Genomic DNA, 25,730 nt, shown 5'->3' on the forward strand with positions numbered 1-25,730 from the left:
ACTATGGCACTTAACATCTGAGGTCATCAGTCCCCTAGAAATTAGAACTACTCAAACCTAACTGACCTAACGACATCACACACATCCATGCCCGAGGCAAAATTCTAACCTGCGAACGTAGCGGTCGCGCGCTTCCAGGCTGAAGCGCCTAGAACAGTTCGGCCACTGCGCACGGCTTTTCATAACTGTGCAAGCGAATAGACGAACATCTACGCCGTTTCCGAGATTCCCGTTCCCAAGTGCCAGGCATAACATTCTGCCCTCTGCCAATGTTACTAACGCAGTGTATTTTCCAACCGCAGCACGTATCATCGCTAAAAGGACTCATCATTCGTTGTTGTTATTGTGGTCTTCAGTCCTCCGACGGATTTGATGAGCTCTCCAAGCTACTCTATCCTGTGCTAGCTTCTTCATCTCCCAGCACTTACTGCAACCTACATCCTCCTGAATCTGCTTTGTGTATTCATCTCTTGGTCTCCCTCTACGATTTTTACCCTCCACGCTGCCCTCCAATGCTAAATTTCTGATCCCTTGATGCTTCAGAACATGTCCTACCAACCGGTCCCTTCTTCTTGTGAAGTTATGCCACAAACTCCTCTTCTCCCCAATTCAATTCAGTACTTCCTCATTAGTTATGTAATCTACCCACCTAATCATTAGCATTCTTCTGTAGCACCACATTTGAAAAGCTTCTATTCTCTTCTTGTCCAAACTATTTATCGCCCATGTTTCACTTCCATACGTGGCTACCATCCATACAAATACTTTCAGAAAAGACTTCTTGATGCTTAAATCTATACTCGATGTTAACAAATTCTCTTCTTCAGAAACGCTTTCCTTGCCATTGCCAGTCTACATTTTATATACTCTCTACTTCGACCATCATCAGTTATTTTGCTCCCCAAACAGCAAAACTCCTTGACTGCTTTAAGTGCCTCATTTCCTAATCTAATTCCCTCAGCATCACCCGACTTAATTCGACTACATTCCATTAAACTCGTTTTGTTTTTTTTATGTTCATCTTATATCCTCCTTTCAAGACACTGTCCATTCCGTTCAACCGCTCTTCCAAGTCCTTTGCTGTCTCTGACAGAATTACAATGTCATCGGCGAACCTCAAAGTTTTTATTTCATCTCCATGGATTTTAATACCTACTCCGAATTTTTCTTTTGTTTCCTTTACTGCCTTTTCCATGGATTTTAATACCTACTCCGAATTTTTCTTTTGTTTCCTTTACTGCTTTCCTCCAAAAGTCTCTTTAATTTTCCTGTAGGCAGAATCTATCTTACGCTTAGTGAGATAAGCCTCTACATACTTACATTTGTCCTCTAGCCCTGCTTAGCCATTTTGCACTTCTTGTCGATCTCATTTTTGAGACGTTTGTATTCCTTTTTGCCTGCTTCATTTACTGCATTTTTATATTTTCTCCTTTCATCAATTAAATTCATTATTTCTTCTGTTACTCAAGGATTTCTACTAGCCCTCATCTTTTTACCTACTTGATCCTCTGCTGCCTTCACTACTTCATCCCTCAGAGCTACCCATTCTTCTTCTACTGTATTTCTTTCCCCAATTCCTGTCAATTGTTCCCTTATGCTCTTCCTGAAACTCTCTACAACCTCTGGTATAGTCAGTTTATCCAGGTCCCATCTCCTTAAATTCCCACCTTTTTGCAGTTTCCTCAGTTTTAATCTACAGTTCATAACCAATAGATTGTGGTCAGAGTGCACATCTGCCCCTGGAAATGTCTTACAATTTAAAACCTGGTTCCTAAATCTCTGTCTTACCATTATATAATCTATCTGATACCTTCTAGTATCTCCAGGATTCTTCCATGTATACAATCTTCTTTTATGATTCTTCAACCAAGTGTTAGCTACGATTAAGTTATGCTCTGTGCAAAATTCTACCAGACTGCTTCCTCATTCATTTCTTACCCCCAATCCATATTTACCTACTATGTTTCCTTGTCTCCCTTTTCCCACTGTCAAGTCTCAGTCACCCAATGACTATTAAATTTTCGTCTCCCTTCACTACCTGAATCATTTCTTTTATCTGATCATACATTTCATCAATTTCTTCATCATCTGCAGAGCTAGTTGGCATATAAACTTGTACTACTGTAGTAGGAATGGGCTTCGAGCCTATCTTGCCCACAATAATCCGTTCACAATGCTGTTTGTAGTAGTTTACCTGCACCCCTATTTTTTTATTCATTATTAAACCTACTCCTGCATTACCCCTATTTGATTTTGTATTTATAACCCCGTATTCACCTGATCAAACGTCTTGTTGCTCCTGCCACCGAACTTCACTAATTGCCACTATATCTAACTTTAACCTATCCATTTCCCTTTTTAAATTTTCTAACCTACATGCCCGATTAAGTGATCTGACATTCCACGCTCCGACCCGTAGAACGCCAGTTTTCTTTCTCCTGATAACGACATCCTCTTGAGTAGTCCCCGGCCGGAGATCCGAATGGGGGACTATTTTACCTCCGGAATATTTTACCCAAGAGGAAGCCATCATCATTCAACCATACAGTAAAGCTGCCTGCCCTCGGTAAAAATTACGGCTGTAGTTTCCCCTTGCTTACAGCCCTTCGCTGTACCAGCACAGCAAGGCCGTTTTGGTTAGTGTTACAAGACCAGGTGAGTCAATCATCCAGACTGTTGCCCCTGCAACTACTGAAAAGGCTGCTGCCCCTCTTCACGAACCACACGTTTGTCTGGCCTCTCAACAGATACCCCTCTGTTGTGGTTGCACCTATGGTACGGCAATCTGTATCGCTGAGGCACGCAAGCCTCCCCACCAACGGCAAGGTCCATGGTTCATGGGGGTACCATTCGTTGCTGCTCCACTTAGGTATTTTTCTTGCCGCTTCAGCTGTCATGCCACGAGGCACCAGCTAGTCTCGTGATGGCCAGTGGTTACAATGGCTGGGCTGAACAGCATTTACCTATAAATCCCGCCTGCCAGTTTTTGAGACAGAGTTGTGTTTAGTTCAGTTAACTTTGTAAGTGAGTAAAAAGAGGATTAGTACAATAGTTTTTTATAATCATTCGTGTAACCAAATATGAATGTCTTCTTTCCGCAGTTCGGGGTAACGAAAATGAAGGACGGGCGCATCCCCTGGTCAGAGACGGCTCTGTGGATGAACGCCCGCGTTCTGGCGCTCGGCGGCTCCTGGCGCCCTCCTGGAGTGCGCGGCTTCGCACTGTACCGGATCTGGGTGCTCTTCACGCAGTTCAGCTTCCTCATCGGGCAGCTGCAGGGGCTGTACTACTTCTGGGGAGACGCCAACAGGATCATCCAGGACGTGTGCCTCCTGGTCACCACTATACTGGGCCTCTTCAAGTTCTTCGTCTTCGTCATAAAGCAGGAGGACGTCTTCAAGATCGTGCAGACCATCGACGACCGCAGGCGGGAGCAGGGTAAACTGGAGAACCCGCGCATAACGTCGATCCTGGACGCGTCGTACAGCTCAGCCAAGACTATCACGGTGTGCATGGCCGGTGTGGGCGGCACCGCCCCCGCCGTCTGGGCCATCATGCCGCTGGTCATGCGGAGCTTGGGCGTCGGCCCGCCGGAGCGCGAGCTGCCCGCCATGGCGTGGTACACCAGCCGCGACACCGTCTCCCCGGTCTACGAGCTGCTGTACATACTGCAGTACTTCAGCATGCAGTACTCCTACTTCGCCGCCATGTGCCTCGACCTGTTTTTCGCGTGTCTCATCATCCACGTAGCTGCCCAGCTGGAGGTTCTCAACGTCAGGCTCAGCCAAATTCGAGAAGACCTGTACTGTAAAGACCGTACGAGTGAGCCGCTGGGAGATAATAAGGACGAGGATGTAGAGGAAGATTCAGCATGGAGGGACCTCTCTGAATGCGTGGAGCACCACAAAGACGCCATAAAGTGAGTCCATACCCAAATCATTGGGCATATCTTGGCCAACGTCTAACACGATAACTGTCCTACACTTACTGCCTGCTGCTATAAATTCATGTCACTCCCACCACTACTGCATGTCGGAGAAAAGCTAAATGATAATGCCACTGCAGGGTCCCGGCCAGAGTGGCCGTGAGGTTCTAGGCGCTACAGTCTGGCGCCGACCGCTACGGTCGCAGGTTCGAATCCTGCCTCGGGCATGGATGTGTGTGATGTCCTTAGGTTAGTTGGGTTTAATTAGTTCTAAGCTCTAGGCGACTGATGATCTCAGAAGTTGTTGCATAGTGCTCAGAGCCATTTGGACCACTGCAGGGCAGAGGATGTCGAACCAAGTAACATGTTTCCAAATAATTGTTATTGTTGTCGTTTTTGTTATTGCTGTTACGGGCTTCAGTCAGAACACTGGTTTGATATAGCCTCTTCAGCTTCATATCTACATCCATTTGTCCCTACTTACCGTAACCTTCGCTTCGTTTCACTCAAAAAATTTTAAAATAGTAGGAAATCCACGATTGCTTCAGTCGTTTATTAGATGACCGGTTTCAGCAGTCTGAAGGTGCCATCATCAGATCTGAAACGTGGAATAACATTTATAAAACCATATGGACATCATGGCATATGAGGCAGACCACCTGATAAAATCATTGTCACAATCAATGAAAAATAATAAAAAACTGCTCTCATGGTCGTTCTTTAAATAATATATAAAACTGAAGTCACCAGATGTTAATCCACGTTTCAGATCTGATGATGCCACCTTCAGCGTCCTGAAACCGGTCATCTAATAAACGATAGAAGCGATCGTGGATTTCAATTATTTTAAAAACAGAGTGATCACACTACGACATACCATGTGTTCACTCCAAAAATTTTACGCACCACGCTTCCTTTCATTATCAAGTTGACGATTTCATCATGCCCAGGGATAAACACTATCAGCCGGTCTGGTTAGCCGTGCGTTCTAACCCACTGTTTTCCGGGTGGGAAGGCGTGCCGGTACCCGGCACGAATCCGCCCTGTGGAGGCCAGTCTGTGGGTGGTTTTGAATGCGGTTTTCCACCTGCCTCGGCGAATGCAGGCTGGTTCCCCTTATTCTGCCTCAGTTACAGTATGTCAGCGATTGGTACGCAATAACTTTCTCTACGTTTGCTTACACCATAATTACTCGTCACACAAACATTGGGGTTGCAATCGTCTGGTGTGAGACGCTCCCAGGGGGGGGGGGGGTGTCCAATGGGGGTCGGACTGCACAATAACCCTGGGTCCGGTGAGAGGCGGCGGTGGGGTGAGTGGACTGCTGCTGTAGCCTGTTGTGGGGTTGTGAACCACTGAGGGCTACGGCGGAGACGAAGCCAAACAATACAATACAATACAAGCATTATCAACCAATCCTTTCGTTCAAGCAATTTCAAAAATAAATTTCGTTTTCCCCAACCCGATTTGTCAGTTATTCAATCTACCACTTTAATCCAGCATTATTCTGTTGCATTACATTTCACATGCTTCCAATCTCTTCTTGTCTGAACTGCTTATCGTCCGCGTTTCACATCCGTTCAAGCTTACATTCCAGACCTTTAGAAAAGACTTAAATATTAACAATTCCTCTTTTTTAAAAAGCTTTTTCTTTCCACAGCCACACTGCATTTACATCCTATCTGTTTCGACCAACTTCAGCTACTTTGCTGGCCAGGTGTAAAAGTATCTACTACATACAGTACCTCATTTTCTAATCTAACTCTCTCAGTACCACTTGATTCAATTCAGCTATATTTACATCATCTTTTCAAGACAGTTTCTATTCAGACTACCTGCTTTTCTCAACCACTGCTTGCCCTTCATACGCTTTGACTCTTACAACTGCTATCTCGTTTGTATATGAACTGTAGATAGACGTCAGTTCTTCGTATTTTATTTTTGCTACCTATGCATTTTACTCCAGTCAGCACTGTGAAACGTTATGTCTAAATTTTTGAATGCTGTGGACGTAGGCTTATCCTTCTTCAACGTGTCTTCTACGATAATTCGTAGGTTCAGTACTGCGTCGCTGGCTCCTTTATTCCTCTAGAATCCAAACCGAGGTCGGCTTCTACCAGATATTTCTATTCCTATCTAATTAACTCGTGTCATTATTTTGCAGCCATGTCTTACTAAACTAGTAGTTAGATAACATTACATCTGTAAGCAGACGTCTCCTGTGCTACTGAAATTATTATTTACTTCCTGAAGTCTGAGGATCTTTCCAAACAAATCTTTGTGCTGCTACGGACATAAAACGCCGGCCAATCAGCGACAGTCTTGCAGCGATGTGTACATTTCAGCTGTTTTACCCCAGGTAAATACCGGTTATGCCGAACAGCGACGTTATGAAGTAAACTTACAGCAGGTAAAAATCTCAGCTGAATTTGTGAAAGCGAGGCAAAGTTTAAATACCAAGCCGAGAGTGGTTTTCAAAGAGAATAATTTTCTATGAAGTGTACTGGGTAAAACTTTGCTATTAAATCAACTACGCTAAAAGTACCGTATTGACATTATTTGCGAAGATAATACCCTGTACTCCATAAATAGCACTGTTTTAAGGCAGTCGACAAGTTGTATTGCATGGTGCAGTATTATTAATAATGAGAGCAAAGGATATACGTTTTAATTTTTGGTAGTGTAGAGAACCCATGAGTGAATTTTCATTCCAAAACGTACAAAACAAACTTTTTGTATAAACTAGGACAATGGTGAAAAATAAAACAAGAATTAACTTTTAAACAATCTTTTCTTCTTAACTAATATTTCTAAAGCAAGTGCTCTAAATTATTTCCCTTAAAATGGATGTAGAGCAGACTTCGTCGAAGAAAAACAATGGAACTGTATGATTCAGCAGCACCTTAGTAGGACAAAACCGCACTGCCCAGTGAACACACCCACACATATTTGCTTGCGAACGAACCTACGCGTGTTCGTCGCTGGTTGGCTTTCTTTCTTTCTCCGCAACTGCGCTGTGGTGCGTTTGTGGCCAACAGTTACCTCGTGAATTTGGCTAGATTCCCCTATCCTGCTTTGACACTATCGGATTGCTTTTCTCTCCATATTTCCAACAAATTATCACAATGTACATGAGAAAGTTTTCAGATAACGACAGTAGGATAGTAAGATGATCGCAGATATCCCTTGATTAATTGTATGGTAACTTCCTCAAATGTACAAAATATAGGATAACCCCAGTAACAAAGAGAAACGACTCAATAGCGCCTGATTACAATGTTGACGGTTAACATCCAGAGTCTGTGATATTACTGATACTAAATACGATAATACCCTGAACGAAGTAGTTTTACTGGAAGGGTTGCAGGTAACCGTAATTGAGCCGTAAAGGAAATTCCTTAAAGAAGTTACTGAGACCTATTTTCGAAGACTGTTTCATAATTTGGAGTCGTTGTGTCTTAGGATTTGGGGGCGATATGGGATGAATTCTAATAGATGTTCGTATGGCCGCACCAAGTTGGTACAGCTCAGTGGAAATAGAAAAGAATCATTCTAAAATTTAGGACCTTGGCGTCGCGGAACCATTTTCTTCAGATTTAGTAAAGCAGTATTTGCTGATGGATCGGAACAGCTATAATGCCTCCGTAATTTGGTTGTTATAGGCATTAACGGAGAGCTTGCGGAGCATACTAAGGTGTATAAGTGCTCATTTTTTTCTTCGGCGGGTACTCGAAGGGTGTGTAGAGTCGTTAATACCAGTACGGCCTACGATTAACACTTGCGCAAAAGTGCCAGTTCTTTGTAACCTACCTAGAAACATTCGTTCTATTTGTATATACATACACCGATCTGACTTTAAAGAGGAAGTTACAACATCGCTCAAGTGTGCGATGTGCTAGTAGCTGTACATCGTTGCCGGGACTTGATTGTGTTCCATACTGCTTCCCTCCTTTTGCAGCGTTAATAATGTTTTCCAGCAGTCTGTTATTCACTGCTCGACTACAGTTGGGCTTCAGTCGCATAGATGGCCGGCACAAAGTCCTGGTACACATTTCTTTCACATTCTGAGAACAACGTATAGCATTCTGACTTCAATGATCGTAATTTAAGAACCTTCTCTTTGCTAACGATACACACTAATGTGATTGAACTGTTCGTAGTTTAGAAACGTTTATTCACAAATGTCCGATATTGCGAGATTGCCTAACAGTTTCTCCGTAATCACTTTGTTCCTCAACTTTTCTGTTATTCCCACGAGTAGAATGTTAGTACACCGATTAGAATAATGACTTTCCTAATCTTATAACATACGTTACAGTTTCATTAATGATGTCAATTAGCGTTTCTCTCGTAACCACTCACTACGCAGATGATGCTTAATACTTAGCTATAATACTTAGCTATAATACTTAGCTATAAAATGAGCAGCCATATTGTTTCTGATTTAATCCACGCTCATAGGTCTTAACTATTGCATAATTTTATTCCATTCCCAAAACCCCAATTTCGCGTCCTCCCAGTCTGCCGGTGTAAATCACTCTCTCCAAACAAATGCGGTTTCTCCAGGGGCTGTACTACCGATATAACAACGATTTCACAATAGATACACAGCAACCTCTGGTATGAACTGTAAATTGGTTTTCGGATTGTGTATTTGGATTTAGGTCACTCGTATCTATCCTTGTTCTTTATAGAACAAACACTCTCTCCAAACAAATGCGGTTTCTCCAGGGGCTGTACTACCGATATAACAACGATTTCACAATAGATACACAGCAACCTCTGGTATGAACTGTAAATTGGTTTTCGGATTGTGTATTTGGATTTAGGTCACTCGTATCTATCCTTGTTCTTTATAGAACAAACAAACCAACCTCGTCAACGATATCAAGTAGGACATGCTTTTGATATAGTACAGTCTTTGACTGAATGGTAAAACATTCCACTGAATTCTGATAGGTACAAGATGAATTTGAATTTAAGTTTTTTTAGAAAACATGGAAAATGTGTTTGTCGGTTTGTGCGCATGTGTGAGTACAGCGCAACAAGTAGACATCTACCTAAAAAGCAATATTCCTTTCTTTCTGTAGATGAGTGTTATCTTTATGACACGGACTCTGTAGGATTTCGTACAATAACCTAAAATTGTTTTCATAAGTGTTCGTATTCCTTTTACCATCGACGAGTCTTCGTTTCCATAACTCAAAACAGGGACAAAAGCCAAATACGCACTATTGTCTGCATAAAGTGAAACACTTAGAAACAATAGCATGTAACACGCCACGATAAGAGTAACTGTATAACTTCAGAAAAAGTTTTGCATCACCCCTGTTCCCAGAACTCCTGAAGATATACGTTGACTGCGGATGTTATCACAGGCACAGTCCCTTTGACTGTTCAGAGATGTCACTAAACCCACCCAAAGATGTAAACAACCATGCATAAGCAGCGCCTATTACACGGAGGGGGGCCGACAGCCGATCAGTTCCAGTCATTCCACGAGGAAGGAGGTCTGTAGTTCAACCATGCCTAGACGGACAATACCGCGGTTCGATCGCATCCGCATTGTTACTTTGAGCCAGGAAGGGCTCTGAACAAGGGAAGTGTCCAGGCGTCTCGGAGTGAACCAAAGCGATGTTGTTCGGACATGGAGGAGATACAGAGAGAGACAGGAACTGCCGATGACATGCCTCGCTTAGGCCGACCAAGGGCTACTATTGCAGTGGATGACCGCTACCTACGTAGGGACCCTGACAGCAAGGTCACCATGTTGAATAATGCTTTTGGTGCAGCCACAGGTCGTCGAATTACGACTCAAACTGTGAGCGATAGGCTGCATGATGTGTAACGTCAATCCCGACGTCCAATGCGAGTCCAACTTCGCAACCACGACCAGCGCGGTACAAATGAGGCTAACATGTCGAATGGACCGCTCAGGATTGGCATCACGTTCTCTTTACCGATGAGTGTCGCCTATGCCTTCAACCAGACAATCGTCAGAGACTGGTTTGGAGGCAACCCGGTCAGGCTGATTGCCTTAGACACACTGTCCAGCTAGTGCAGCAAGGTGGAGGTTCCCTGCTATTTTGGGGTGGCATTATGTGGGGCCGACGTACGCCGCTGGTGGTCATGCAAGGCGTCGTAACTGTTGTACGATATGTGAATACCATCCTCCGACCGACAGAGCAACCATATCGGCAGCATGTTGACGAGGCCTTCGTTTCCATGGACGACATTTCGTGCCACCATCGTGGACATCTTGTGAATGACTTCCTTCAGGATAACGACATCGCTCGACTAGAGTGCCAGCGTGTTCTCCAGACATGAACCATATCGAACATGTTCGGGACGCACTGAAATGGCAGTGACCAACCAACCGCTCTGAGGGATCTACGCCGAATCACCGTTGAGGACTGGGACAATCTGGACCAACAGTATATTGATGAACTTGTGGTTAGTATGCCACGACGAATACAGGCATCCATCAGTGCAAGAGGACGTGCTACTGGGTATTAGAGGTACCGGTGTGTACAGAAATCTGGACCACCACCTCTGAACGTCTCGCTGTATGGTGGTGCAACATGCAATGTGTGGTTCTCAAGAGCAATAAAAAGGGCAGAAATGATGTTTATCGTGATCTGTACTCCAATACGTATTCTGTACAGGTTCCGGAACTCTCGGAACCGAGGTGATACAAACCTTTTTTTGATGTATATATAATAATTGATTTAAATAGCAGAGATGTGGCGGGTACGGAGGCCCAAGAGTGCCCACTTTTGTGTGACCATACAGGTCAGTGTTCACGGTACACTAAATACGTGTGGAGCTGTCATAACAAATTTCACTGTGACTCGCACACATCACAGGGTGGAATACTGGAATGTGCTTTCAAAGAGAGCAGAATAACTGGTCTCCGGGAGGTGAATCTATCGTTCCATGACACTTCAGTTCGTAGAGGGCCAGCGGCTTCAACAGTGAGGCGTATATGGGACCAGTGGAGAGAAGAGGGACGTACGCAGCATCGGTAGGGTATTGGAAGACAAAATATGACGACAGCACGAGATGACCACCATCTTGTCGTAACGGACAGAACAACTTGTTCCACAGTGTTGGTGCGACTTTGAAGCACTTAAACGGGTGAAACGGGGGCGGATATGCCTGCGTCGACGGTTCGACGCCGCCTACTGTGTGCTGGAATGGCGGCACGTATGTCATTGCGTTGGCTGTCATCGGCCAAAAGGGTCTACGCCGCAGACTGCAATTGCTGTGTAAACGCGGGCAGTGGCGTGCTGAATGCCAAATGCAGTGTTTTCAGACGAGTCCCGCTTCAGTTTGTCCTGCAGTGATACGCGTTAGATGCCGAAGTGGCGAACGCAGTCTGGCAGATTGTTGAGTAGCATAACGCACAAATCCGAAGTGTGATGGTTTGGGTCGCCATTGGCTATTACACATGGTCTCGCCTCCTAAGTCTTGAGGGTAATCTGAACAGCTATCGCTACGTAACAGTGGTTTTACAGCCCAAGGAACTGCCCCTCCTGCGGCCGTTCCACTTGCCGTATTTCAGCAGGACAACGTCTGGCCGCAAGTGACGAGAAATGAGCAAGCTTCCTTGAGGGCCATTGCTGCCCTGTCACCCTCGATAGCTGAGTGGCAGGCGCGGCAGAATGCCATGCGAGGGGTCCGAGTTCGATTTCCGGCTGGGTCGGAGATTTCCACCCTTAGGGACTGGATGTTGTGTTGTGTACAGTCATGTCATTCTCATCATAGACACGAAAGTCGCCGAAGTGGCGTTAAATAAATAGACTTGCACCATTCGGCCGGTCTATCCGACGGAAGACCCTAGCCAATCAACATTTCATTTTGTCTCACTGCTTCCCTTGCCTGCCTATTCGCGTTTACATGTCGCCGATCGAACTTGTGCGGTATATGGTCGGTCGGCAGCTTATTCGTTCAGGTACTCCTGCAGCCTCAGGCGACGCTTTATGGACACGCCTGCAAAACGCGCCGTATAATATTCCCCAGCAACATGTTATCGTCTTTTAACTGTTTATGTATCGTAATTTCCGATGTGGAGATTCAGGAGCTGGCCAGTATTTGCGTAATAAAGTTAGAAAATTGCCTAATAGTCACTCACTGAATGGTCAGTTTACCAACCAAATGCTCGTTAAACGACTACTCACGTTCGATCTGAGCGTCGTTCACCTCCGAGTCTCGCAAGCTAGTGCACTGCACATTAAGCTATGCGAGCGGATACTCCGCATACCTCAAAACCTCTGTCGACGTTCACTCCCTCCGCAACGTACGAAGGGAAATCTGCTAGAATCTACAGACTACGTTTCAGGTGCATTTTTCTCGCACGTACAACAGCGTGTGTGATGTGCTATTCTTACACATAACCCTTCGTAATTTCGAAAAATATTTCAAGTTTTTATTTTAATTTTTATGTTTCATCGAGATATCACCTGTGATGCGGATGCTTTTGCTGTCGGTGTGAACAAGTCTCTCATTTCTGCGTCTTGTGTCGTGTTTTTAACTCCTACGTGCTATGTAGATTTACGTAATGCTACACACTCATTTTCTTTTTGATAAGGGCAGGTTAACTTTAAGACAACTAGACACTGTCGTGATTCATTAACTCTAAAGGATTTAATAACTTAAGATTTAAGGAAAGTTTAACTCAGCGCGCTTTGTAATTTTAATAAACACAGCACATACACATAAAAGAGATTTTACTCAAAAGTAATATGTTGTCTGTCGCCAACGCTGGGGTAATTTTCGATTCCGCGACTGTAGAAATGACGTGTTTTTGAGATGAAGAACTCGTCGAGCCATGTTTGAAACACATTTTTCCCCGAGATGGAAGTTCCTTGAAGGTTCTTCGATAGAGTTCGGTAAAGGTGAAAATCTGAGGGAGCAAGATCAAGCGAATTAGGTGGGTGCGGAATGACTTCCCAATCCCACTCCTAAATTATGTTTTTGTAAGGCTGGCAGAATGCGGGCGTGCATGATCTTTGAGTAGCGTCACTTTATGGAGTTTCCCGTTCCTTTTTCTTCGCTTACGTCTGAAAGATGTCTCAATTGCTGTCAGTAAATGTGAGCAGTGATGGTTACACGTTTGTGAAGCAATTCATAGTACACCACATCGTTGCTATTCTGTGAGCTGCATAACATTATCTTTTGTGGCGCCGCGCAGTTATTGTACGGGCAGTTTCTGCTTTATCTGGGCTCAGCCATTCGTCTCTTTTCTAAGGTTAGCATGAAGACTCGGTTTATCGTCACCAGTCACGGTACATGATAGGACTGCTCGGTGTTGTCCACGAACCAACTGATGACGAGCAGGCACAATTAGGAACATGGCCACCAGATGATTTTTTTGAATTTGGCTAAGAGAATACACTCGATTTTTGAACCTTTCCCATTGCTTGCAAATGTCGCACGATGGTGAAATGTTCAGAGTTCATCACATTTGCAAGTTTTGTAGAACAATGACGTGGAGCGTTACCGATTAATGCATGTAAATGATCTTCATCAAACTCCAAAGGTCTTCCTGAACGTGGAGAGTCACTAATGTCAAAATCATTGTCCTTAAAATCAGAAAACCATTTTATTTGCGTGCTATGTCAATGGCATTATCCCCACATATGCCTCAAATACTTCTGGCTGCCTCCGGTGCTGTCAACCCTCTACTGAACTCAAACAGAAGAATATGTCGGAAATGTGCGGCCTTCTCAACTTGGCACTCCATTTTCTGGTGTCCATAGCTCCACTCTCTACCTCCAAATGTCAAAATGACAATACGCAATGCAAATAGCAACAGTGAACTACAAATAGAAAGTGATAATCAATAACTACAAGTACACACATAGCAACCGGATTAGCAACATGAAAAATGAAAGCGCAACGAACTTGTGTCCCAAACTAATATTAGATTTCTTCAGTCCTTATCGTCTTAGGTGATAAACTTGCGTTTTTCTAATCATTTCTCACATAGGCTGCACTTCTTACCTTGGTCTGTAGTTTGAGTTTGTAACGTCCATGATAGTAAGAGTGCTTGTATTCTATATTGGGACGAAAGAGAACAGAGCTCTCCAATTTTTCCACCTCACAGTTTGTTGAGAAACATAGTCATCGCCCTGGAGTTGTGTCTCCATATTCGCTCAAACTCATAAACTGGAATTTTTCTTGAAATTTAACTTCTGCTCTTAACTTTAATGAAAAAATAAACCAAGCAAGTACAATCTTTATTTTCGTTAACTTTGCAAGATGCTGAAAGTCAAATTAACCAGGAACTATGGCAAATCGGCCATTCCAATAAATGAGTAAAAAGTTAGGTAATCACTTTTCTGTTTCTGCAACCATTTCATTCACATTTCTATTACGTCGCGTTATCAGAAATACATAATTATTTAATTTTCCTGTATATGTACTTCACGTAGTATTATGATTTTATAGTATGAGATGGAGGGAGGAAACGATAACTTTTCAAGCAATGGTAACACACATTACTATAAGTCATCTTAATACATTATCTAGAACTAATAAACATCAACTTAACGTAACTGGTCCTACGTTCCGTTATCTAAGTAGACAAATAAGTTTTTTTTTCTTTATATGTCGAGCATAGACGTCTAAGTTGAGAGTAGTTAACACAGGATGGAAACTCCACGCCTCTTATTGAGTATGTAACTCCTGATTTTGATACGTCATTCCTCGACCACCATGCTTGCAGAATTTGGTGTGCGACCAATTACGACCAATATTTTCCCTCGAAAAAGTCTTGCATCTGAGTCAATTACATAAATATAATATGACGACTTACCACTGTAAGTGCACGAAATTCATGTCTCCATTCACAACTGCGCTGTAAATTATACTCAAAATAAATCTGTTGTTGTACACGCTAGCGGACCGGTTTCATTAGGAAAGGTTGATGTTTTTTTAAAAAATGCTTCAAATGGCTCTGAGCACTATGGGACTTAACTTCGGAGGTAATCAGTGCCCTAGAACTTAAAACTACTTCAACCTAACTAACCTAAGGACATCACACACATCCATGCCCGAGGCAGGATTCGAACCTGCGACCGCAGCGCTCGTGCGGTTCCAGACTGTAGCGCCTAGAACCGCTCGGCCACCAGGGCCGGTGATGTTTTTTAGTTCAGGACAATATCTTAATATGGTTTGTAGTACTGTGTGTTATCATTACTTGAAAGCTTATTGATCGCTTCACCTATCTCATATTCTACAATCATATTGCTAACTGAGATGTATACTACGTAGACAATACACACACACACACGCACACACACACACATACACACACACACACACACACACACACACACACACACACACATATATATATATATATATATATATATATATATATATATATATATATATATATATATATATATATCAGACAATGAATAGTTAAATGCTGGGTTTATAGTCAGAGTGTACAAAATATAATCGACACCAAATTTTGAGGACACAAATCACGAGATAATGAACAACATGTAATGTTGTTACGATTCAAGGAATTACAGTATAGTGTCGAAGCATACGGTTTAGATCATTGCGGTAGTGACTGTCCAATGGAAAAAAATAAATACTATAATGTCTCGTCGACGTCGAGGTCATCAGCAACCCCACTTACGCTCGGATTGTGGAAGTCTGTTAGCTGTGGCGTCCTCAAGCGAACAGTCTAGAATTTTTCGGTAAAATATCTGAGGAAACTTCATGGAAACTGTATGACGATAGAGGACGATAATTTGAACCGCTGTCCTCCCGTTCCTTACCACCGCTCAACCTCACTCGGTACTACCAATCGCCCGAACTAGAAACTTCTAGCGCTCTGTGTCTATGCATATTCTATTCTTACACGTTCCATTGGGGCGCTCCTGTAAATTCTACGTTGTCACCCCTTGAAGAAAGGATCTATTCCAGAGGCAATGTTTCGTTGCAGAAATAAAAGACTGCAGTTTACTGCGTAACTAGAGAAGCCTTTATTATGGGCACTGATTTGAACGCGTCCTTTGCCTTTGTATGGAGATGGTCTACCAACGGAGGCTTCCGAATACGATTAGTAGCCAGAATTAGGACCTCAGTCGTGCAGTGTCACCAAAAGGGTTATGGCAACTGTTAAAGGACTGGCTATTAAATCATGGACGAGTGGTGTTGAAACCCTCGTCAGGTCACGAAGATTTACGTTTTACTTGGTTTCTCTAAACGGCTCAAAACAAGTTCCAAAGTGGTTCTTTTGCGAAGCAAAGGGTCTATTTCCATTCTTATTCAACTCTCATCTGCGCTTGTGCTCCGTGTCAAATTCCTTCGTCGCCAGCGGGGTCATAAACCATAATTTTACTTCCTTCCTTCCGTCTGGCAGTGGTGCTACCTCAGTTCGTGAAACTACACAGAGGTTCATCTGTGCGCAGTGACTGTTTGGTATGTAGGGTGATACAGATCCAGAAATCCACCGACAATCTATCACAGGTTGTTCAAGGATACCTTCTGAGTATCTCAATAAATAAATACATTGAACTTGTCTTTCGGAGTCCTTCTGCATCTGCTGGCTAATAGAGGAAGTGCTGTACCGATTTTGATCTGGTTTCCATTAATAGGTACACTGTTTCACGAGTAAGGCTTTTTGTATATAATTTATAAATATTTCGAACAAATTGTCTGAACTAACACTAATTGAAATTAAATTGTGAAAACGACGGCAGTGGCACCTAGGTAACAGCCACCATAACCACAGAAAGAAGAAGTGATTGAAACCGCGACGGAGAAGTTATGGAATTGAATCCCACCTGCGACAGAGTATTTTCTTTGCACTTTTTAACTTTGCGTTCACCTCTCAATGATGTGGAGATTCGTCAGAAACAAAACGTGGCTCGGTTTCACGTTACACAGTAGCTTGCCTTTCCCCTGGCGAGTAACTGGTTAGTCATGTGCAACTAGCGTAAGTCATATCCATCTATTTGCAGTCGTTTGAGAACAACTAAAGACCGAGATAACATGCGAATTCACAACCTGTGGTTTTCAATTCTTTAGGAATAAAATGAAACGTTTACCACAAGCTACTTCAACAAGGGATGCAGTTTTGCTTCGTTTAGATTAAGGAAGCAGCACTTCAGATGACTCAACTTTCAATTTTTGCTTTCCTTGACTGAAACGTAGATGCGAACTCAATTCTTTGCGCGGTGCGGCGATGTATATTGTTTGCATACTTGCAAGTTATGCAGAAGACTAGTAAACAAATCTCCACTGGCGAGAAAGAGATTTAGGCTTTTTAAATATCTTAGAGACATGGGCTAGATTTTATAGAATGGGATGCAGATATTTCTTGCGGATGCATTCACAATGTTTGGAAATGCTTCGATAGATTATTGAGGGGCGCATTTGGACAATTTCAACTGCCAATTTCTGGTTCCGTCAGATTAGTAACCGCAATTCGCAGTCTTAATTCACTGTAAATTCTTCGAACAACGGCAGTGAGCTACTCAAATTTGAAGTATCGTAATAAATATGACCAATAACGAAAATATAAACACTTTGTAATGTGAGATAATTTGAAATAATCAAATTTTTTAACCAATAGTTTTCCTGTAATCGTTTGAGAACAACTGTAAACAGAAATAACATGCAAATCCAAACTACATGGTGCTTCATATTTTATGCTAAAAGTAAAACGTTTTCCCAAAAACTGCTTCACGACTTTGTATCGTTTACATGCAGTATGTACTTTAAGTAGCAGGTCAGGTGGCTCAGATAACACTGCTTTTGTTGAATCAACCCGGATGTGAAAGTGATTCATTACGTAGCACGGCGAAGAAGTCTACCGTAACAAGACCATGACGAATTAGTCTCAACAACATATCACAGTGTATACTAAGCATTACAAGAAGAGTGCTTTAGCACCATATAAAAATATACCTCATTCAAGTTTTCTTCTTCTTTTTGCTTTACTTGTGTCCACTCAGCCAGGATCCCATACATATTGAATCATTAACACAAAAACACCCATGATTCCCAATCAGTACTTACTTTAGTTTTGGACTTTTTTTTAGACAACACAGTTGTGTGGAGATAACAGCGATTAATTTACTTATAATCAATTATTTAAAATGACAGTCACAATCGCATTATTTATTATGCCGCCAACCGGTTTCAACCCGCGATGGGGTCATCTTCAGGGCAATTTACACCATTTAGTCGCTCGCTGGAGTCGTCACCCTGCCTGCGCCTTGGCATAGTTACCAGCCGTGTGCAGTGACGACTCCAGCGAGCGACCAAATGGTGTAAACTGCCCTGAAGATGACCCCATCGTGGGTTGAAACCGGCTGGCGGCAAAATAAATAATGTTATTGTGACTGTCATTTTGAATAATTTTGGACATATTGCTTACGTCACAGTGTGTCACCATCATTGCCATGAAAAGCCACTCCAGACTCCAATTCAGTATGGGAGACATAACATTCACACCTCACGGCAAGTTTTTTGGCCTTTTCTGCTCACATCGTGTAAGCTGTATGAAAATAATGATGTTCATTTACTTTACATTGTTCTCTGAATTTTGTTCATAAGTCTATACGCTGGCCGGTAAACAAGTCGCCTGGAATAGACACGTGCGGAGTGGGGACGGATAGCTGCTTCTTGTATAAGGCATCCACGGTTTCCGGCGGTTCGTTACAGAGTTGTACAGAGTTACTGCATTACACCAAAATACTCAGAGGCTATCCCTGAGGGACTTCCGAAAGTTTGCCAGTGGAGTTGCTGCTGACTCTGTATACTGGTTGATTGAATTTCTTAGTTTAACGATCTTTTGCATGTCCTTACCGACCTGGTCATAAATTTTAATAGCTCTTACTTCTGTCTTCGTATGGTAATATTTATTTTTCTGTCAGCATATTTCCTACTTTATTTATATTACTCTTATTGATATGGAAACGATTTGGATGAGTATGTTCCACAAAGCCTGAAACTTAACTGTAGAGGATGATAGCCGTGGAAAATAAATGCAACTGTGTATTCTAATTAGGAGCTAAAGCATAATAACAGTACTGTAAAATTCGGAGGATAGCTGGAAAGAAAAAAAACCTTTGTGAACAGGTAGGCAAATTCAGACAGCACATGCATTTCACCAACATTGTTAGTAATTCTGCCCGAATAGAAACCTACTTCCAGGCCACAAAACGGTGCTGAGACACAGAAGAAACTGATGCGCTGGAGTTCATGTAGAAGCCTGATGCACCTTTTTTCCTCTTTTCTGAATTTTAATTTTATTGATTTACATTTATGTTTGTCTCATCTATGCATAGGAAACCGTACATTAATATTTAAAGATGATGATGAGGCCTATACTCTGAGGAGCGTAGGGAACGATGCGGGAGACCCGCACCGCCGACTAGGCGAGGTCCTAGCGGAGGTGGTTTGCCATTGACTTCCTCCGACCGTGATGGGGATGAATGATGATGATGAAGACAACACAACAAGATACATGAATTAATACGATACATACAGATATTTCTCAAATTTAATCATCTGTCGTCCTTATTGAAACTATAACACTTGGTTCATCCACACACTTCGTCAGGATACTGTTTCAAGTAGCTACTTCCAGTTTTGTGTGCTGTGGATTCTTTCCTTACTGTTTTTATTCTCTTTCAGGTTGGTAGACGACTTGGAGACTTTAGTGAATCCAATTATTCTTTCCCAATTCATGGGAGCCACAATTATAATATGCGTGACGTTATTCCTAATTACAACGGTAAGTCACTTCAATCTTTTTGCTAAAAAAATACATTAACTTACAGGAAAAATTCGTGTATGGATAAAGATATAACATTTCCCAACGTTCTTGATGCTCCTATTATAATGAAACATATAAGTTTAATCTGAGTGGCCGTAATTTATGGTGTGTAAATATATCTGTTTACAGAACAAACAACACTTCGTAGCACTCGTGAGACTACAGGCATATCTTGCAGTGGTCGTGTACGAAATATTTATGTACTGTTGGTTCGGTGACGACATTATGTACCAGGTACAGCTGCTTATTTTATTTCTCACGCACTTAAGTGCCTGTAGCTTAGGACGAGCGGTGACGACAGTAACGTAAGTAAGTGTCTAATAATGATTGCTCAAGTTATCTCAATTTTAATAGCTTCAAACACTTCTCGTACCATAAATCAGTCGAAACTCCAACTGCACGTTGCAAATTACATCAATAGCCTACTGTGACGTAACTGTTTTACTGATGGAATTGATTAGTTACTCTCTCATTCTGAATTCATTCCACTTCAGATCTTCAGGCTTTGTATCAAGCGATTATAGCCGAGAGCATATAACAAAATTTAGGAATTAGCGTACGATTACACTAAGCTTTATGAAATGGACGCTGAGGTGTACAGTACTCCATGTAGAAGTGCATCATCTTTCCTTTCTCTTAGAGAGGCCAAAAAAATGTTTCTTAAAATTTAATTCTGACAATAACTGGTGTTATCAGGTTTGTTTCCATGTGGAAGCAGATGGCCCAGTAAAGGATACAGCAATCAGGCGGAAATAATGTTTATTGCATATCCAGATTGCGGCCACTGTATATCCGTTTTCATTACTGAAAGACGTATAAAAACCAGTGACATGCATACCTTATTCTATATACAGTTGTATAAGCCTTAACTGTGAGTCAACAATAAAAAAAAACATAGGAGTAAATGGAAATCCTTAAAAGCACTTAGTCCCAACTGGTCTACTCATTTCAATGTCTGCGAGCACACTGAGGTCACCGCATTCGGGAGGACGGCGGTTCAATCCCGTCTCCGGCCATCCTGATTTAGATTTTCCGTGATTTCCCTAAATCGCTTCAGGCAAATGCCGGGATGGTTCCTTTGAAAGGGCACGGCCGATTTCCTTTCCCATCCTTCCCTCAACCGAGCTTACGCTCCGTCTCTAATGACCTCGTTGTCGACGGGAGGTTAAACACTAATCTCCTCCTCCTCCTCCTCCTGAGGTCACACTGAGACCATTGTTTATATATAATAAGTTAAAACATTTAAACACTTGTTTAAGTTTAAACACTTATATAGGTTAAGTTTACCGGTATTTGGTTTATCATTGACCCCCTTTAAAGATTATACAGTTGTACATATAATGAAGCACGTATGATACTTATTGTAACTCGTTCTTTGTATGAGTTTTAGCACTGAAGATGGCCACACAGTGACCTAAATCTCTATTTGCAATAAAAATTATTTCGAACTGATTACTGTACCCTTTACTACTTGAGACCCTATACTACTTCAAATAATTGGTCTAGTATGGATAGTAGGCACTCTACGATTGTAATGTGGCCTTATCATACAGCTTCCTTTGTATGATTATATAAGACATATGGTGACAATTTTCTGTTTACTGTAAGTGGGTAGTAATATGACCACACAATTCTTTTATATGCAAAACACATGAATATAATATATGGTTACATGTAACCTCTTCATAAATGAAATTAATGCATCACAGATTTATTGCAATACAGAAAGTATGTGGTGAAAAGAAATGGTGGGTATCGTGCAACGGAAAATGGTGGGATATTTTTCACTCAGTAACTTAAGAAATCACAGAATGTGGTATACATGCTCCATTTGTCACACAAGACAAACTGTTTGGCACAAAAGTTTATTCTCGAAAGTAACCATAAGTGCTAACATTGTTCGGCTTATTACTTTGACTGCCCGCAGCTCGTGGTCGTGCGGTAGCGTTCTCGCTTCCCACGCCCGGGTTCCCGGGTTCGATTCCCGGCGGGGTCAGGGATTCTCTCTGCCTCGTGATGGCTGGGTATTGTGTGCTGTCCTTAGGTTAGTTAGGTTTAAGTAGTTCTAAGTTCTAGAGGACTGATGACCATAGATGTTAAGTCCCATAGTGCTCAGAGCCATTTTATTACTTTGACTGTATCATATTTACATAACTTGGCTCGATTTAATCGAAAAACAGTTTGTACCTAGGTATGTGAATGGGTCATTTATGATTAAGTTGGTTTACGATTGCTTTAACCTAATAGTGGTCGTGCTCTAAAAAGTGGCCGCATGGATTAAGTAGATATGCTATTTTCTGAAATCAAGAAGCCGAAGAATATGAAGTTTGAAAATTTTTGATGCAGTGTTTAAAATGCTATCCGTAATAATGTTAATTAAAAATGCGAACACTATTTCCCCATATTTGCGGGAAACAGCAAAATTTAAGTAGTACATCACAATTTTAACTAAATAACGTCACTGGGTTTGAGTTAAAAAATACATTTCTGATAAATACTAATAGATTAATGTTTTTGGAAGAGAGCATACTGTCGATCTTGGAATGATCAGGGCAAATGAGTTTAATACAGACTTATCGAATATTTCTATTTCAGTTCTCCTGCAGTTTTAGCAGCAACCAACAGAACCCCTCTGTGCCGTTCACAAAGCTGATGGCTAACGTATCACTAGGAGAATATTAAGAAAGTATTTTATTTGAAAAACACGATTCGTGGCAACATTTTTGTAACCTTTTGTCGTCCAGAGGCTACAACCAAGCCACAGACAAGTGAAGAAAAAAAAATCCTAACTACTAACAGCAACGTAGTTTTGCTTCGCTATACAAAAGCAGCTAAGACTCAACAGATCGTAAGGTACAGCAAGGGCCATCTTCTTGAATTTCTAGACACGTCGTAAACCGGTCACGTCTTATCAACAGGATCCCCTCCACTCTTCGCACGGTTGTAAATGTTATTACCTCAGGTGTTTCATGGTCTTCTACTATGGTATGAATTTTAGCGTCATTGTCGACTTCTTAATAACCATTTTGTCAGGCTGAATGTTTCACATCTCTGTCTCTAGGGTATTTATTATTGACATGGTTATTTTTTACGTCTTTTATGTTTAGCTTTGAGATGAATGATTCTATCTTTCAAAAAAGAAACATGCTGTCTGCAAAAGCAGTTTTCATTCAGGCAGTTCATTTAGGCTGAGAAAACACGTATACAGTGTTATGGCTTCAAATTCTTGCTACCATCAGAGGAGAAGTCTTATCAGATAGTATCTATAGCAGTCTAGAAATCAACCTTCCTGCTTCTCCATGATAGTTCATAATACCCACATTCTGGACTGTTTACAACTGCCTCACCTCTTGTTCAAACTCAGGCTGATGGTCCCGCTCTTCCAGAACATTAGCTTCAGCACTTGAATTCGACTCACAAACAAGAATTCAGTCGCCTCCAGCTGCACCAGAACTCGAGCTTCTCGTCTCTCATCCACATTGTTTCTAAAATTAAAAAAGGTAGATGATTATTTCACATGTTTATATGTTTAAAAACAAAAGTTAATTAAGAATAATCGTTTCCTTATAATAAAAGTGGAAAGGAACATTAAATAAAAATAAATTACTTTTCGAAAGCACGTGTAAGCAGTTTGTCGCGCGGACTACAGTGGTAGATCGCTGAATTCGCGGAACGCCTGTGGCAAAACCAAACGTTAACGGCGCTCGTCAGTTATGCATTTCAAAATGCCCAAAGGCTCCAAACATTGTCGTTTCCCCTATTTCAAACTATTTTTAAAATTTTTGCAGGTGGGTTACGTATGTAAACCACGCGACCACTGTAGGGTTAATTTTTAAATGGGGTGGCCTAGCGGTTCTAGGCGCTACTCTGGAACCGCGCGACTGCTACGGTCGCAGGTTCGAATCCTGCCTCGGGAATGGATGTGTGTGATGTCCTGCGGTTAGTTAGGCTTAAGTAGTTTTAATTTCTAGGGGACTGATGACCTCAGAAGTTAAGTCCCATAGTGCTCAGAGCCATTTGAACTATTTTTTCACTTTCTTTGCACGGAAAATTGCATCTGTCCTATTAATTAGTAGTCATTAAAATTGTCATCATAGACCGACATTTGCAACCTGTTTCAAAATATTGTGGTCCATAACTCGGATCTTTAGCTTACGGCAAATAATGGAGAAGTGTTATGAGTGGAACAGGGAATTGTATCTATGCTTTATAGATCTAGAAAAGGCATATGAGCGGGTTCCTAGGAGGAAATTATTGTCTATTCTACAAGATTATGGAATAGGAGGCAAACTTTTGCAAGCAATTAAAGGTCTTTACCTGGATAGTCAGGCAGCAGTTAGAGTTGACGGTAAATTGAGTTCATGGTTCAGAGTAGTTTCAGGGGTAAGACAAGGCTGCAACCTGTCTCCACTGTTGTTCATATTATTTATGGATCATATGTTGAAAACAATAGACTGGCTGGGTGAGATTAAGATATGTGAACACAAAATAAGCAGTCTTGCATATGCGGATGACTTACTTCTGATGGCAGATTCGATTGAAAGTTTGCAAAGTAATATTTCAGAGCTAGATCAGAAATGTAAGGACTATGGTATGAAGATTAGCTTCTCCAAAACGAAAGTAATGTCAGTGGGAAAGAAATATAAACGGATTGAGTGCCAAATAGGAAGAACAAAGTTAGAACAGGTGTACGGTTTCAAGTACTTAGGATGCATATTCTCACAGGATGGCAACATAGTGAAAGAACTGGAAGCGAGGTGTAGCAAAGCTAATGCGCTCAACTACGATCTACTCTCTTCTGCAAGAAGGAAGTCAGTACCAACTCTAAGTTATCTGTGCACCGTTCAATCTTTCGACCAACTTTGTTGTATGGGAGTGAAAGCTGGGTGGATTCAGGTTACCTTATCAACAAGGTTGAGGTTACAGATATGAAAGTAGCTAGGATGATTGCAGGTACTAGTAGATGGGAACAATGGCAGGAGGGTGTCCACAATGAGGAAATCAAAGAAAAACTGGGAAAGAACTCTATAGATGTAGCAGTCAGGGCAAACAGGCTTAGATGGTGGGGTCATGTTACACACATGGGAGAAGCAAGGTTACTTAAGAGACTCATGGATTCAGCAGTAGAGGGTAGGAGGAGTCGGGGCAGACCGAGGAGAAGGTACCTGGATTCGGTTAAGAATGGTTTTGAAGTAATAGGTTTAACATCAGAAGAGGCACCAATGTTAGCACTGAATAGGGGATCATGGAGGAACTGTATAAGGGGGGCTATGCTCCAGACTGAACGCTGAAAGGCATAATCAGTCTTAAATGATGATTATGATGATGATGATGATGATGATGATGATGATAACTCGGATGAATACAAAAAAGATCAAAGCCCCAAAGGAAAGGATGGTTTAACTGACGGCCTTCATGTCACCCACTGAGACGTATCAGCGTCGATACTCAGTGTGTGTGAAATGTTTTATCGGCCACCTTAAGATAACAGCGTGATATCAAAGCTGGGAGTCGCAGTTTTGAACTCCATCGCAAAAGCGTCAAAAGAAGGGGTGAAAATGTATATACACTCCTGGAAATTGAAATAAGAACACCGTGAATTCATTGTCCCAGGAAGGGGAAACTTTATTGACACATACCTGGGGTCAGATACATCACATGATCACACTGACAGAACCACAGGCACACAGACACAGGCAACAGAGCATGCACAATGTCGGCACTAGTACAGTGTATATCCACCTTTCGCAGCAATGCAGGCTGCTATTCTCCCATGGAGACGATCGTAGTGATGCTGGATGTAGTCCTGTGGAACGGCTTGCCATGCCATTTCCACCTGGCGCCTCAGTTGGACCAGCGTTCGTGCTGGACGTGCAGACCGCGTGAGACGACGCTTCATCCAGTCCCAAACATGCTCCATGGGGGACAGATCCGGAGATCTTGCTGGCCAGGGTAGTTGACTTACACCTTCTAGAGCACGTTGGGTGGCACGGG

At 42.1% G+C, this 25,730-nt stretch overlaps 1 protein-coding gene across 1 annotated transcript in view; it reads left to right on the forward strand.

Annotated features, from left to right (window-relative positions):
• Positions 1 to 3,116: 3,116 nt before the first annotated feature.
• Positions 3,117 to 25,730, forward strand: part of LOC126094967 (odorant receptor Or2-like) — a 50,695-nt gene continuing 28,081 nt past the window's right edge. The window contains exons 1-3 of the mRNA XM_049909621.1: positions 3,117 to 3,919; positions 19,595 to 19,694; positions 19,866 to 19,970. Of these exons, the coding sequence (XP_049765578.1) occupies positions 3,117 to 3,919; positions 19,595 to 19,694; positions 19,866 to 19,970 (1,008 nt within the window). The remainder of the gene's footprint in view (positions 3,920 to 19,594; positions 19,695 to 19,865; positions 19,971 to 25,730) is intronic.

Source organism: Schistocerca cancellata, chromosome 8, assembly GCF_023864275.1.
Source record: "Schistocerca cancellata isolate TAMUIC-IGC-003103 chromosome 8, iqSchCanc2.1, whole genome shotgun sequence".
Lineage (NCBI taxonomy): Eukaryota > Metazoa > Arthropoda > Insecta > Orthoptera > Acrididae > Schistocerca > Schistocerca cancellata.